The 17,306-nt window shown below is 43.7% G+C and overlaps 1 protein-coding gene across 1 annotated transcript; it reads right to left on the reverse strand.

The window, feature by feature from the left end:
• Nucleotides 1-508: 508 nt before the first annotated feature.
• On the reverse strand, nucleotides 509-14,569 carry ANKRD42 (ankyrin repeat domain 42). Its single transcript, XM_021544962.2, is given in 13 exon segments — nucleotides 509-634; nucleotides 636-667; nucleotides 1,853-1,997; nucleotides 4,608-4,734; nucleotides 5,113-5,288; nucleotides 5,890-5,995; nucleotides 7,639-7,764; nucleotides 8,084-8,284; nucleotides 11,071-11,206; nucleotides 11,771-11,890; nucleotides 12,198-12,305; nucleotides 13,840-14,003; nucleotides 14,392-14,569. Coding segments are annotated over 13 exon segments (1,512 nt in total). The 5' UTR covers nucleotides 14,411-14,569; the 3' UTR covers nucleotides 509-582.
• Between the last annotated feature and the right edge of the window lie 2,737 nt (nucleotides 14,570-17,306).

The raw sequence follows: 17,306 nt of genomic DNA on the forward strand, positions 1-17,306 counted from the left end.
AATTAGGGTTCCAGAAGGAAAACAATTTCACAATAACACACAGCTGATAGAAAAGCTTTTTTATGTGTAGTCATTAAATGGTTTTTACGTGTGGAGGAGAGGTCAGGGTTGCCATTTCTTAACCACAAGCTGTCCCATAACTTAGTAAACCCTTCAGTCGTGTTAGATTCGGAGACTGACAGCTGCAGGTCATCTGGCACCTCACAAAGGAGTTGCTTCCTGCATTCTTTAGGAATGACTAAAGATGAAAATCAAGGGGCCTGGCACCTCTCTGCAGCTGAGAAGTAATTCTATCATCCACTATTCAGCTTCCACACCGAATATGCTAGGAGGTAATGTGCACTTCTTCCATCCTGAGGTGGCAGTACAAAATAGACCAGTGAATGGAGATACTTTCCTCAGAATTATGAGGGTCTGTGATTTTCATGTTGTTAGGCCAGAGAACTAGAGAACTACAAACAGCTCAGTGAAAGGTAGAGACCCACAGCTCATTGGTGGAGCTGGGCTATGCAAACACTTCGCATCATCTGGAATATTGCTTTTGTACCTCCAGTCTGCTGCCCCTCCTTTGAGGTTTGTTCCTCAGTGTAGTTGCACTCCTCCTGGGCTGCACGCTGACTGCTTCTTTATTTTCGTCTTTGCAAGACTTGGCCATTGTCTCAGCTTCCTGAAACAAGCAACACTGCAGCCTTAAACAGTAACCACTGAAAGGATGTGAAAATCTACATCTGGGAGTAACCACAGAATACTGTGATTGAAACTGAGGGCAGAGCATAGTCCTGGGGCATGGGATGGCAGCACAGTAGTGTGAGACTTGAAGGTCCCTTGGCTGTAGCAGTCACTCAGCCAGAAAGACTGCTTGGTTAGAAGGGGAAAATCACAAAAAAAAATAAATAAAAAATAAAGCCACCCTGCCTAATGGAAAATATTGACAGAGAAAATGTTTGCCAGCCTGGCAATCACAAGGCTGAGAAGCAGAAACATCCTTGAAAACGTGAAGCTGGTCTCTCTGAAATACAGCTGTGGCACCTAGCATCAGAGCCTGAGATTCCACCAAGAAGCACAAAAACTAGGGACTGCAGAGGCAATTGACTAAAAAGGTGGAAAATAGTCTGGGAAATAAAAAATGCTCTGAAAGAATAGAAGCACCATCATCTATTGCCTGTACAGGTGAAAAGTAAAAAATTAGAAATATTATCATCTATTAGCTGCTTGCAGTGTTGGTGTCCTCTTCCCTCTTATGTCTCTATCATATAAAAAGCTTAACTTTTAATTCAAAATAGAGCCCCTGTCTGAGAACTTCTAGTGCTGCACGTACTGTTCCTTTCCCAAACAGGCTGAATTCTTTGCATGAATTTTCTATGAGATCTTGGGCTCTCATTCAGTATGTCTGACTGACTTCAGACACTGTAGCATGGATCAAGTCCCTGTTGAATTTGTCCCTCTCTGGGGGCCCTTGGTAGCGATCTCTACACCCGTGCAGGCTGGGTAGCCCTTTAGGTGGTGATTTAGGTGGTGACAGCACCTCTCCAGAAGCACCATTCCAGTCCCAGACACCAGGTCTCAGCCAAGGGGAACTGCCAGTCACTGGATACGCAGTATGGAAGTACTCAGGATCAGCCCACTACTTAGGTGAACATTAAGATGAAGAACAGCAGTGCTTCTCTGCCAGGGTACAGAAAGAAACCGATACCCTTTCACAGCAGAGACAGTGTCAAGGCCAGGCAGGGCTCCTGCTCACTTCAGCGTCCCAAGCTGAAAGCTGTAGCACATTTTCTCTAGTATTTCCTAGCACTGTGCCCTCTAGTAGAGGGAACAAACACGCACAAGCAGCAGGCAGCGTGGCACTCACCGCGGAGGCAGCAGAGGTGGGGGGTGTTTTCCCCCGGCCCTCTCGGAGCTGTCTTATCTCAGCACGGTAATCATCCAGCTGGCTCTCCAGCTTCTCCCGCCTGACTCGCTCATATTCCAGCTGCGCCTCCAGCTCCCTCACAGCCCTGCCAACAGCAAAGGAGAAAGCAGAGCATGAAGCACATCCAAACCTGCCCCGGCTGCTCCACGTGGCGCAGTGCCTTTGCCAGGGAGCAGGTCAGTCACGCAGAAAGCAGCGCGGCACGCCTCAGGCCAGCTGTGCTCAGGCTCCGGAGCCTTGGTGACAGCGCTGAGCAGCAGCTTTCCTTCCCGGGCCGCCAGCGGTGCTCAGCGCGGCGGGACCACGAGATGGAGCCGCCCGCCCGCACACCGAGCCCGCGCCGCGCTCCTGCGACCGCGCCGGGCTCCAGCGGCGCGGCGGGAGAGGCGCCCCGGCAGCGCCGAAGTTATTGTCAAACTGAAACAGCACGAAGCCGACAGCGTTCGGGAAAGGTCAGCGGCAGCCTTCTCATTCCCATCTGGTGCTCCTACATCCTTCCTATTGATTGGCTTAGGCACGGATGAGGCATACTCAGATGACAGCTTGCATGACTGTCTTATACACAGTTGCACAAGATCTCACTGGTCACACCCTCAACAGCTCCTAAATTATTTGAGATTCCTGGAGCTGTTTAGCTCACACGTAATTCATACATAAACTGAGTCTCTGGAGTTGCGGTGGCTCTCTCATGTATCAGGATGAATTATCACACCTGCAAGGATGGAAGATCAGCAAAAGCAAAGGGGAGATACCTGCCCTCTGCATTCAGACAACACAGGAGGAAAGCTCTCAGCAAGACCTACCATGTTTCCCAGAGTCGGACCCTTTGAGCTACCAATCACCCTTACTGACACTGCAAGAATGGCCTGTGCTGAGGAAACAGCTGACTTCTTCCATGCTTCCAGTTAAAGAGGCACAGCTCCCAAACCGTGTGGCACACCCATGGTGACAATTTCCTGCAACGAGCCCTGGTTAAAGCACTGTGAAGTGACTCACACCAGGTCTCTTACAGCCAAAAATCCTGGACTAAAGCAGAAATCTTCAAAATCTGCTACAACGGCCTTCCCAAGTAGCAACTCCTGCTTTTCATCTAGCAAAATGGTGTTGTCATTAAGTATTTTATCAATAATGTGTTTTTCTGGCCTATGATACAAGCACCTTGGGATTTATCTACATAGGTACCCTGAGAAGGGTAGGCAGGTTTTCTGAGAAGCCCCGTTTCTTTTCAAAAGAAGAGTTTGGGGCTAGGGATGCTTTCTAGCCTTCACATGTAGGAGAAACCCTTCAGAGAACCACACAATTTTTCAAGTTTAGCCACCTGAACATGCCACAGAAAGCAACACCCCTTAGAGAGCCCCAGCAGAGCCTTCTAATTGCTAGTTTTGAGCAGCTAGTTTTTGAGCATTGCTAGTTTTCAAGCAGCTGCTCTATCCAAAATGAACCTTCCTGTCTGTCAGTAGTCAACAGTGACTTTTCCATCATTAAAACCTTTCAATGTGGGCAACAACACCTAAGCTGGTCACCCTCCTCTAAAACCAGGAGAGACACTTCTAGAAGTGATGAATCTCAACCTGAAGTACATGTCTAATTATGCCCTGGAAGTGCCTACACCTCTCCAAGAAGTTGAAAAAGGAGCTTATGATAACTAACTTGGACAGAGGTGTCTGTTACCTACTGTATACATATCAAGTTAAGCAAGATGGACTTTCAGCATGAGCTGAGTCAGAGTGACCTGGAACCAGATGAAATTCTGACCTCAGTTTCCTGGCTCAGATAAGGCTGTAAAACAAAGTACTTAACTGCAATCTGTGAAACATATTACCTGCTCCAGATCCACAGACTCCTAAGTCTGCTGTCTTCTTGATGGCATATAAGCCTGCGCAGACAGGGACAGTCTCCCCTCAGTGACCAAACACAGACAGTGGTTTGGGTTGGCCCAAACACATGATGGAGGTGGTTATCTAAAGAGACTGAGAACAGAGGGTAGCCAAGTCTTTGACAGGCCAAGGTGGAGAGAGGCCTGTCTTTGGAGGCTGCAGTATTGTTAAATCTCTAAATCTTTGATAGCCTTTTCTTTGAAATGTAGACAGTCTGTCCATCAAATCACCTGACCAACCTATCAGAACCATTTTATTTAATAGAGACATTGAGAATTACATATTATGAACAATGCTTCACATGCAAAGGCAGGTTTGCTGATATTTTTTTCCTGTGGTCTGGATATGAGCTAATCCTTTCTTGAGCACAGAAACATTTTGCCAATTAACAGAAATGTTAGCAAGTCACTGAATAATCTCTGCTGCATATAAACTTCCATCCAAACCATCCCAAGACTATTGCCTGTTTTCAGATTTCCTGAAGGGCATACATGACTTTGGCGTCCTTAGAGGAAACAAAACAGCCAAAACCTATCAGATCTACTGCACACATCTGCAGAAAAACCTGATGACTGAACAGATGATCCTGCACAAGAATCATGGACCTATCATGCACTTGTGTTGTGGGGCTGATCCTGGTGGTAGAAGTTTAGAAATGGCCAGACAAATTGCTGCAATTCATGTGTATTGGCCTGGTTGAAGTTGGTAAGTGGAAAAGACAGAATGGCCAAATGCAAATTTGAGTGTAAATCAGCTTTAAAGCAGGATTTAAAATGGGCCCCACAGAGTTAAACATTAGCAAGGCAGAATGACCTTACTTCTCAACTTTCCTTTCTTCTTTTCTCATCTTCCTCTCCTCTTCAGTTACTCCCCCCAGCTGTCTGTAGTTGCTGTAGGCAATTTCTAGAAGTCGCTGAAGTTCTTTAATCTTGTGATAGGCCCTTACTGTAAGACAAAGTTTTCTAGGTAGGTAAATTGCAAGAAGACAGTCATGCTGAAATCCAATAGGCTGGAAAATAGTCTCACAAACATAAGAGCAGAAATCACACTGCTCAGCAAACACTGAGCTACACCTGACACCCACAGAGCAACCAGATGTCAAAAACAAATAGCAATCCAACACTGTTGCACCAACATGGATTAAAATGGTCTAACAATTATGATCTGATTGCCTTCTGCTTGCTTTCTATTTCAATTTGTTTGATATCCTGTCAACCATCTCATAACAAAAAGATCAGAGCAGTTGGCAGGAACTGTCCTAGTTAGGATTATAATGTCTTGATAACTTTTGCAAATAAGGAATGATGAAAATAGAGTGCTTACCACGTGCATTCCTTTTCTCTGCCTTATCCAGGGTTAAATCTTCTTTGCTATCTGTACTCCCTTCCACACCATGTGTTTCAAAAAACTTGATGTTGTTTGCATCTAGTTCTTCATCACTAGAGTTACTGTTTCCAGTTCTTGGTGTCAAAAGTTCCACAGCCGCCAGATGGCCAGATCTGCACAGACAACAGTTAAAATCTGGAAAAGCACGTGGTAGAAACTCTCAAACTATCCATGCTCCCATTTATCAGAGGGGTTTCAGGACTAAAGGAAGCACTGTACACACACTACAACTGTCTGTCTACTTTTTGTAGTATTCTAATGGCATGAGCTCTGCCTCGATGGAATCTTATGGCAATGGCTCCTACATCACAGGCATCTCTTTCCTTTGCAGGGTTTCCTAACTGAATCTCATTAGAATCTGTATTGTTTTTATTAATGCAAAAATCAGCTGGCCTCTGCTGCTTCTCATTTACTTTGTACAGCAAACTGTGAGCACATGGGCTCAAAACTGTTCTCTTGCAAATGAACTAGTTTTCCTGTTTTGTGTCTGAGCTCACCAAAAAGAAAATTAAATTAAGTGAGAATTAAAAGCTTTTTTAGTTACAAGGTTATAGCTACAATAGTCTTGCTTATCACTCAGAGCTGGAATTCATGGGCTTGATCTGTTTTTTCTCTATCACTGAAAATCAGGATTAATTCCAACAAAGCTGACATGATATTGATACACAAATAGTAAGTAAATAAGTGCCAGAGCTACAGGATATGTAGTGCTACCTCTTGGCTACATCCTTTGGAGTCTCTCCAGCATCATTTGTAATGTCACAGTCAGCTCCCATTTCAACCAACCACTGTAAGCAATGGATATGCCCCTGTTCAGCAGCTAAGGGAAGAAAGGCATACACAAGTTAATTATATACAATTGAAGTGTTTCAAACCTAAAATGTCCTCCTCTTGCCATTATCTGACATGTCAGAATTGGGTTCAGTAAGACACCGCAAGGGAAATCCTATTTCAAGAGGAGCCTGTATTGAGATGCTGACAATCACTTGGGTAAAACAGAGTTTTGGGGAAGAGCATGCAGTGTGGTTTGGTGACTCTTTCTAGTACTAGAAATGCACTGGCAGCTCTTGCTGAACACAAGCCAAACTAAACTTGCCCAGTCTCATGTACAGATCACAAGACACACAAATAACTGCTGCCCTAGTAAGAAAGGCCTGCATGAGACAGTTTGGCAGCCAAGTGCTGTCACCTCTCCCTGGTTTTGGGCTCCCAGGTGTCAGACTCAGCTGGCTGCCCCAACCTATGGTGTGTGCTGCTGTCTCAGGAGAGAGAAGCAGGAGAGAGAAGACGGGGCAGACACTCAAGGCAGCACCTCTCAGCAGCATTCTAACACATATGATGTTCCATGGCCACTGCTCCCATCACATGGTGCCAGGAACAATGTCTCACTTATGGAAGATGGTATTTGGCAAGAATAGATGAAACTGTACACTGATTTTCTCAAGGAAGAATAAATCCATTTCTTGGCAGCACTCCATTTTGGATATCTTTTATATTTGTTTTCTTACTGAGATAAGGAAATGAAGTTACATCATCAACATGTAAACACTGGGGATGAAACAACTGTAGGTCAGCATCATTCCAAGAAGAGAAAGTGGAATTTTAAAATTGCTACCTATCAGTTATTTTAATAGGAACTTAAATTATGTTTTTTAAATTCTACTATATATCTAGTCAAAAAGAAATGTAGGAAACGTGTTAAAATCATATTATAATAATGCTTCCCTCTTTCTTTAATCTTCTGTTTCTTCTTTCAGACAATACTGTGAAACCCCAAACACAAAAGAACTATTTTTTCTGTAATGCGAGCAATCCACTACATGTCAAAGTGTCAACCAGAGGTTTACCTTTCTTCACAGCATCTTACCAAATGACTTTGTTGTGGTTTTTACAACATATCCCCACAGTACTGATGTGTTCAAAAAATAAAGGCCCAGGCTACAGTACAGATCATTCTTATACTTAGCCAGCCAGATGTTTCTAAAAGCAACATCTTGCCTGATAAAAAAAAAAAATCACAACTACTTAGTTATATTAAATTAAGTGAAAATTAAAAACTTTTATAGCTAGAATACAGCCTTGCTTATCACTCAAAGCTGGAATTCATGTGCTTGATCTGTTCTTTCTCCATCGCTGAACATCAGGATTAATTCAAACAAACCTGACATTATATCGATATGCAATAGTAAAGAAATGTCAGAGCTACTTAGTTTTCAGTTTAGATGCTAATTTCTCTTCATTGTAAGCTCTTTTTCCTTGACTTGAGCTTGGTTATATTGTTTTCAAAGTGACCCAGGCACACATACATTACAAAATACAGGGTTTGGGGCTGCCTTTTCAAGACCTCAAAAAATGAGATGCTGTTTGTCATTAAATTTATCTGATAAGCAGCCACTTGAAAAACAAAGTAAATGAATCAGCAACAAAGAGTACCAAGCTGAAACACAGATCATACTTACTGACCTTTGTGCAGGAGAGTGGATCCCTTATCGTTCCTCTCATTAATATTGACTACTCCACTTCTCACTAGTTTTCTCACCACTAACAAGTCCCCATTGAAAGCAGCATCATGAACTGGGAAAGCTAAAACTGAAAATGAAAGGCACATGTTTCCACACAGATGCCAGCAGTTCTACTGAACATGTCTCACAGCTCGCCTCTCTCATAGCAACTTATGTTTGAACGCTTCAGAAGTAGCAAGGATAATGCTACTTAATCAGCTAAAATGCAGCTGTGTACCCAGCAGTGCTCACCAGACTCTTGACTAAACAAGTCTTAGTTATGGCTACAGGCATCTCATACAGTGAAGAGACTAATTTCACAGACCTGAAATAACAAGTACACCTTTGTGCACTTCTACAGAATTACACATAATGCCTTGTTTAAGTGTATCTTCATCCATACTCACCTTCCTGTGTCTCTGGATGTTCCTCCTCTTTTTCGACACCATCAATATACTGCAGAATATTATCTTTGTAGAATCGCTCAGCCAAGTCCCTTGGAGTCTCTCCATGGTCATTCCTGGCTTTCAGAGTGTGTGTAACGCTGGCCATTTTCCCGACCAAGAACTTAAAGCAATGCAAGTGTCCTTCCACTGCTGCCAGATGTGCTACAGCACAAATGAAACAAAGGGTGCTAGAGCTGAGCCCTGCTGCCCACTGAGAAAGCAATGCCCTCACCACTGGTTAGAGCTGGCTCATCTACCAGCACATGAGCCATCCAACACTGCACAAGGGGAAGAACAGCCTCAGCTGAACTGTGCATGTTCATCTCCCACCCAGGACAGAGTTCAGCTCTAGGCAAAGGAGGTAAAGCTGCCAAGGATGGGATCTGCAAAGATGATTCCCTGGTGGAGCTGACTGCAGGAGACAAAACAGACTCCAACAGAGCACTGAGGTCTAGCTCAGAGTGCTCTGCTGGGGCCTCACTTCCCCAGGAACACGGATCTCGCTGACCCTGCTGTCCCAGGGATATTCCTTGTAGCGGGGGACAGCAAGCAGTGTCCTTCATTGGGAGCTAAAGCCATTTCTGCTTTAGGCTCTACTGTGCCACCACAAACAAGTTGCATCACAGCCTCAGTTACCCCACCTATAAAATGAGGACAGTGATAGGTGCTTTACTGGACAAAATATTTGACGGTACATTCCTCACCTGACCTTAAGGCTATGCAGAGGTTTACTTATTTAATATTACTACAGTGGTGGCCTACAACAAAGTAAGAAGTACCAAACACAAGCTGACTCACTTGACGTAAGTAATATCCTCTAATCCCATTAATGAGAAGAACTTGCCAAATAAATGCTTATTATGATCTATCACTCCATGAAAATGCTCTGTAACAGCTGGCTGATGTTTTAGAGGCAAAAGGATTTGTTTGTCTCCAGGTAAGAATCTCACTGTCTTCATAATCAACAAAAAATGTACTCAGGACCCCAAAAAACCATGTCACTTCATTTTTGTCACACACAGGTTCTCTATAGCAAACCAAACCATCCACAGCTTTGCAGAGTATAATTGCTCTAAAAGGTCATGGACATTGGTTTTACAGCAAGATGACAATACCCCTGTACAGATGATTGTTTAAAATCTGAGCTCCACTGAAACAAAGGCAGTTTTTGCCATTGTCTGAATTTTAGTCAGTGAGTTAGGTTCTCAGGGAGAAGGGAAAATAAGGGTACCATGCTAGAGGTAAGTTAGCTAGTCAAAAACTGACTCAACCCTTATGAATCCATTTTCAGATACCTAAAATCTGTTGGTACCCCAACTTCTGTGTTTCATCTTCTCTTTTATAAAATCAGACTAACAATATTCACAAGTCAAAAAACTGTGTCTGTGAAAAATATTTAGAATAGGTTTGACTAGTGTGAGCAATAAATGAAGCAAGGACGTGGCCCAAAAATGAATACAGAGAGACAGCAAGTTGAAATGTTCAATTAATAAACACAGCCCATTCTGTATATTGAATGAGCCACAGAATTTTTTTCCTTCCAAAATATTAGCAAGGAAATTAGAAAAGATAGTTAGACCCCTTGCTGTAACACACATATACAAAAGATGCAGCCAGTTTTCAAGTTCCAGGTGCCTGGCACTGCAACCTCAAAAAATTTCTTTCAGTATTCTCTTAGGAAGAATTATTGCACAGTTTAGCTAATCTTGAAGCTGAAGTGTGTAAAGATAATTTAAGTTCACTTCTATTACACAAGCAGACAAGTTGGTTTGCACAGTACTTCTACTAATCTGCTACTAACCATGTCCCAAAATATCCTCTTTCCTTTGGAAGATAATATGATCAAATGAAACAGAACAAAGGTTGGACAATCAAGCTTCTGTAGATGTCAAAATACAACAAAACCAGTTTTCTACTAACCATTTTATGCAGAGCATTAAGTGCTCTGTGCTGGCATCTTCTTTCTCTCCACAGAAGTCTGTTATCAGGGAAGTGTTCCCAAATGCAAATAAAGCTGCCTTCCATGCTGCCCCCAGAGTGCCTCACATCATGACCCCTTATTGCTACATCTCCTGCTGGGATGCAGGAGCCTCACATCCTTTAACAAGACCCATGTTTGGAAACACAGCATGGCTATCTGTTTCCTAGGTAAGTAGTCCATAGTAGAGGGTAAAATGTTTTAAGAAGGGATTTATAAAATTAACTCTATACAAGTTATAGAGAAAAACATGCTCTTTGGAACAAATAATGTGACAAACCATAAGAAGGAAAATGTTAAAAGGAAAAGGATGCAAGGAGAATGCAAGACAGGAACAATACCATTGAGCTTAGAGAGGTTATTGAGGCAGTGGTATGTTAGGGAGAGGGATAATGGAAAAAATACAAAAAGCAAGCAACAATCACATTTTTATGCTGAAGTGAATACACTGATAATTATGAAAAGAAATTACAGATAATCCAGAAAAAACAGTATTCCAGAAATCAAGATGAAGAAATCACAGGAAAATGAGAACAACTGTTCTACAAAATCAATTAAGAAACAGTGGGATACAAAAACTTGCATGCAAACACACCAGAACCTCGTCACACTATCAAAGTCAAAAAGTAATACATAGCAGCTGAAACTGCCTCACCCTCCACCTATCCTTCTCCTGTGAGAAGAGCCCTGGCACACAGGAGATGCTGCTCACCTGCTCCCCATCCCAGCATTTGTGAGCTCTCATCCTTGCTAGCAGCAGCAGGAAGTGAATGGAATACTATCACCAACAGAGTAACACTTTGGATTTTATAAATCCTCCCATCATTATAAAAATGGGCTATCTGTGTGGATTGCATGGAATCACATAGGAAATGCTGCTGCTGTGCATTAGTTATAATATGCTCAATCATCACATTTCAAAACAACCATAAACCAAAGGTTTAAAAACATCTGATTTATCCTGACATACCTGGAAGGTTTCCATTGTTATCCACATCATCTACACATGCTCCCCATCGAACAAGAAGCTGCAAACATCCCAAGCGACCATGAAAAGCAGCATAATGAACAGGTTTCCAGTTATTCCTGTCTGAAACATTTACATCCTAAAATGAAAGTAGCAGGTTAATTCACTCACTTCTGAATCCGAAGACACAAGACAAATTTTATATAGGGGAACCCACTGTTCATTGTGTTAAATTATTTAAATGAAACCAAATAACATTTTTCAAAGTTCATGCGTTATGTGCAGTTCCAGTTTCAAGACAGGTACATTTCACAGGTTCTTGCTTTTACTTAATACACTTAGAAAAGGTGCATTTTTAGACATGTTTTTATCATCATAATGATTTGCATTGGTCATTATTCCTTAGATATGCATCTTTTTTTAAGTTTATATCTCCTTTACTCAAGAAGATTTTTAGAACTGCAAAACATTAACATCACCACCATCATTTAATGACATCCTCAGCAGAAGATGATTTACTCACATTATTGATTCTCTCTACATTTTTTCATCATGTCCCTAAATGTGTATCACAACCTAAAAATCCGGAAATTTACCCAGGGAATAGATTCCCCCACAGTAATTAATCTAGAGCCCTAAATCTCAGTCTAAGGGAGGGAGAGCTGTGCTCGGGAGAAGGCAGGACGGCGGGCAGGAGCCTCACCGCCCCAGCGCGCAGCAGGCTCTGCAGGGTGTACGAGTGCCCGTGCGCTGCTGCCAGGTGCGCGGCCGTGCATCCGCGCTCGTCCCGAGCTGCCGCGTCCGCTCCGTTCAGTAACAAGGCCTGGAAGAAATGCAAAGCACACGTTCATTTCACAAGCTGAAAAAGCAAACATTTCCCAGAAGGATGGTTTATGATGACCAGCAGGATAACTCTGGGCTGACCTCAGGGGTCTAGTATTGCACAAACCAGATCTGTTTGCACAGACAGCACAAATGAGTGCTCTGGTTTGAAAATTACTTAATTTGACGTGTCAAGACATCATGATGAGCTACTCGTAGCTAGCTCCCTGAGGGGCTCACTCAGCTGATCTTCATAATGAATTTGTCCAGTATTAAGGTCTGCCCCACTAACTTTTGCTTGCGAGTACCTGCATGCAGGCATCCTGCCCTCGGATGGCTGCCAGGTGAGCCGCTGTCCAGCCTCTCACAGTCACACGGGCGGTGTCAGCTCCATGCCAGAGCAGCCACTGAAGGCACTGCTCAACAAAACCAAAGGGCTTTTTATTTAACTATGCACATCGTGTCTCTGGGGCATGTTTCAACTAGAATTTACCCATCAAAGTTACATTTAAAAACAGTGTTGGAATACTTCCTTATGGAAGTAGGAGACCCCAGATCGTGCCTTAAACATGTATTTGTGCATGAGGGAGATAAGGGTAAGTTATACTTTCCAGGTTTCACCCAAGGGTACAAAATGTGCAAATAACCTACTAATTCAGATCCTAGCATCAATGTTACAGTATGACTTTTTCATTTTACTCTTCCAGATTTAAAATGTAATCTGTGACAGTATCCATGGCATGAGGCATGAGGTAAAAGCTTTGGAAAAAAGAATTCAAACATGATCACATGGATTCCAGCTAAAATTATTGGCAGGAAAAAGATCATGGACTCATTTAATTTATTAGGCTTCTTAGGCATATATAATCCTATCTCTCTTCTTATCCTTCCATGGCCTAGTTTTGTTTTATTCATCTTTTTCCTGCAGATTTCCATTGCTTGCAATGGAAAGCTTCATGAACTATCCAAAGACAGCTAGAGGAACAGTTAGAACTTTTTATTATGTATTACTATGATTTATTATCTTTTTTATCAAGCCATCTTACAGCTTCCTCCACTATTTCTGCCAAGGAGATTAGTGACAAACAGATGACAGTAATTCAATAAAGTCTAAAAGACTGATTGCAAAGTAGGAGAGTCAAATGGAAAATGGCAGAACTTATAGAGGCAGAAAAGGTAGGTAAGCACTCTGGTTTTGGGGCTGACATGATGATTAGCATTTTCTTGACAGTGTGTCTGCATTCCAGAAGCAGCTCTGCACTTAGCAATTCTTGAATCTAGCAAGAACTTCACGTATTTTCTCTTGAGACATGAATGGCCTTGCTGCTTCAAGTTTAGACTGCCATGAACAATGAACAAGGAGGCTGCAAGAAGGAGAATGTTGTGCAGAACACAGCAGTTCAGTCCTTCTGGAAGTTTAAAATATGAATGCAATAACCTGCTGATTTCTGTACCACTATTCAACACTCATTTATTAAAATAAAGTGTATTAGGACTATTTCTGCAGAGAATGAGGCATGGGACATTGGTAAGCATATTGAACATATTTCCATGTCACTTCTCACCTGTTTCTGTCACCTTCAGAACATTTTACACATCCTACAGGATTTTCTAGGTGTCTCAAAGGAAGGAAAAAAATGCAGTAGAGACAAAAGAAGGTTATGAGTCTGAAAGGAAGGCCATAAGGCATATCTTGCTCAGAGTAAGAAACCAAATGATTTCATAAAATATGGTAGAGTTGATTAGGTAAATTGCCTGGATCTTCAGAAAGAAAAAAAATAAAATCAAAAGCCCTGTACTCCTGCCCTTGGTGAATATATTTAATATGAAAAAACAAGCAGAGATTATTGATTCAGTCTGATCAAAACAATGTTGTGTTCAGCCTCTCCCAAAGAAGGAAACATGGACTTATCAAAGCCCAGCTATGCCTATACAAAGGTAATGTTTTACCTCCAGACTTCCTGAGTGGGCCGCACACTGCAAGGGTGTAAATTTGTGAACTACATCCACCTCATTAATACTGGCTCCACTTTGTATCATCGATGCAAGCTGTTCTACATCCCCAGCTTTCACTGCTTCATGCACACTAGTGTAATTTTGCTTCTTCTTGACAACTAGTGAGGAGTAATAAAAGGGCATTAGTCCACTGCTTAAATCAGCAATATTTAAGAGATAGAGAATGTGTGATTAATCAAAGAAATATCAGAGTTGACATTCATGGCACAGAATCAAACTCTAAATGTAGAAGCAGTAGGATAAAAGAAAAAAAATCTTCTGTCACCAGGCCCTGTTATCAAATAACCTGTGTCCTCCCTTCAGGCCTTTTCACTATTTACTACATGACTGGAAACAATGAGAATTACATATCCAAACCCCTTGCAACATCTTGATACCTTGACAAAACTTGTATAGAGAAATATGAGATGTAAGCAGACCTAATGGCCAAGGGGGATAACTTCAGATAGCCTAATAAGAAAGGAAACTAAACCAATTAGTATTCACCTTCTGCAGTAGTCATCATTCCACTACCAAAATGCACTGTGATTACATTTCACACTGCTGGAAGTCCTGAAGAACTGGGCTACTGTTCAGCAAATCAAAAAAGCATAAAACTGAAGGTCTCAAGGTATTAGTGCCTCAGCTCCTCCTCCGCCTGTGGAGAAGAAATGGTAATAGCAGTTACCACTGTTACACAATTCGAGGTAAAAAAATATTAAAGAATATAAAAGAGATATTGCACAAAGAGACTTGTCGTATTTGTAAAAAAGCACTAGACATAATTAAAAACATCCTCTGCAGTTTGCCAGTGCCTATTTTCATGTAATCTGTAGTTTGATAGGAGAGCTCGGGCAGATTTGATTTGACGTTGCCACAGAGAGGCGGGGGGGAAGTGAAGATCCAGCACTGCAGTCTGACAGCAACACATGCTGTGTGTGCTGTAACACACCACTGGATCCTGTGCCTGTGCCTCACCCCACCTCCACTCCCCAGCGTGGCAGGCTGCATCACTGCCCTGCACAAAACCAGGATTCCATCCTGCAAAACACTGTACAAACAAACAAACAGCAGCAGCACAAAAACACAGAATGGTTCCGGCAGGAAGGGGCCTCAAGAGGTCATCTAGTTCATGTTTTGAGGTTTGAGTTGTTTAGGTTATTTTAAAGAACAGTTTCACCAGGACGTAATTTTCCGCCAAGGAAGTAATTGCTCATTATACCATGTGAGGGTTACAGACTTCAGTCGAATTACACAACATCACAGGCTGGCCTGGCTGATTACAGTGCTCAGCAAAGTTCTAATGTGTTTAACACAATGTTGCGGTACAGCAAGTTCAAGGCAACTTTTTTTTTTTTTTTTTTTCTTTCCTTGACCCAGAGGAAAAGCAAACAACAAGACCCACCAGCAGAAAGAATTTTGTCTCCCCTGTCCCTCTAGATACCTACTACTGCATGGAGATGAATGCCAAGGGTGGGTGGCTGCACTGGCTTCTTGGCACAAGACAAAGGCAGCAGCCCGGGACTGAAGCTCAGACAGAAGCTGTGAACATCAATTTTGTAAGAAGACACATTGATGTTCAAAGCAAAGGACGGGCTCCATAATTCTAGTGCATTTTTTTTACCAAAAATTGTTATCAAACACTCGTTCAATGTTCTGGGAGAAAAGTTTGCAGAAAGAATTCAGTAAAAGCACTTTGAGATCGATACCCGCCCAAAAGCCAGTTAAAGAGGTTAGGTGAAGAAGGCTATGCTCGGAACAGGGAAAGGCACAGCCGAGTGTTGCGGTGTTTCCGTAACACACGCCCAGCCCCGGAGCTCGGCGCTGGCAGCCGCCCCGGGGCCGCGGGAGCGGCGGGCCCGGCCCGGCCCGGCCCGGCCCGGCGGGCGGAGGCGGAGCTGCCAAGGCCCGGGGCAGGGGGAGGGCCCGGCCGGCCGGCGCCAAACACCGCCCTCCCGCTCTTTTGGTGGACACGGAGCGTCCTCAGTGCCGTGCGTGGATCCCGGCGGAGCGCCGTGCTACAGAGCGGGGCTCGGGAGCGCCGGCCCCGCCCGGCGCCGCAGCGAGGGCCGGGGCACGGCGCGGGCGGAGGAGGGGCGGGCGGGGCGGTCTCACCGGCCGGAGCGGGGCACGGCCGCCCCTCGCAGCACCGCGCCGGCAGAGCGCTGTCGCCCGGAGCAGCTCCCTCCACCTGCGGCCGCTGCTGCTCCCGCCGCGGCGTTGCCATGGGCGCCGGGCTCGCCCTGCCCGCGGAGGAGAATGGCGGGCGGGGCGGCGGGCCCGGCTCCGCTGCGCGGGCTGCGCTGCTGCTGCCCGCGGCTTCCGCGCCCGTAGGCAGCCCCGGGCTGCAGCCTTCGCGGAGAGGTGTAACGAGTACCGGCTCATCGCGGAACGCCCCAGTGATGCTCTGAGCAAGCATCGAACCACTTTGTGCTCTGGATGATGGGACTCGTCACGTTGTGGGCATCTTTAACCCTCTCTCCTTTCCTGCAGTGACGTGATCCGGCTCCTCAATTCCCTTAGTCAAAATCAGCCGGGTTCCTTTGATTGAGGGGGAAAAAAAGGACGCTGTATTTCCTGCTTCCAGGCAGAATGGACCCTTCCCAGCAGATTTACAGGTGTGCAGTGGTAATTACATGGACCAAGGGAGTTTAATGAACCATTTAGGGTTTAATTATCCTTGTCATTAAAAAACTGTCATAAAGCCTATTTCTACAACTTACAGGTCTCATTTTTGTTCCACCTTCAGTAGACAGAGTAATTTGTTCTCTTTTCTGAACAGCTTTCTACGTATTTACAGTCTCCTCTGAACTTCAGTTGTTGTGATTTAGAAGTTCATAGTATTTCGGGACATAAAGCATCATATTTGGTCCAGGGGACCAGGCTACATCCCTGCTCCAGGAAGAGGCTGCAATAACTAGTACAGGAGTACACCCCACACCACCACCAGCAGCCACACACACCACTGTATGGACTGACACCACTCTGATCCATGGTATTTTTGTTCCTCTGGCTGTCTCTAATTAAACAGCATTTTAAAGTCTGATATCTAGAACAGGGCAAGCTCACAACTACAGCTCCAACCTTAATAGAAGAATCATATTACTCACATATTTAAAACTGCATAAAGCCTGGCTGTTAACACGGAAAGAAGTTTTTGCAGCTAACATCTGCACCACTGATTATTTCTACTTACACACTAAGGAAGATTTCTGACTCCCAAGTATTCCCACTACAAAACTAATATGCTAGGACTGCGACGCTGCTGAGCTTTAGTGCTTCTGTCTTGCTCCCAGCAAGTTAAAAATACTCTTTGTAACTAGCAGAGTGAATAAAACATCAAATGCATACTGAAACACACAGCTTTATTTCAATTCACACAAACATAACAGCCACACAGATTGAAAGGAAGAGACTCACAC

This window comes from Lonchura striata, chromosome 2 (genome assembly GCF_046129695.1).
Source record: "Lonchura striata isolate bLonStr1 chromosome 2, bLonStr1.mat, whole genome shotgun sequence".
In the NCBI taxonomy this organism is placed as follows: domain Eukaryota; kingdom Metazoa; phylum Chordata; class Aves; order Passeriformes; family Estrildidae; genus Lonchura; species Lonchura striata.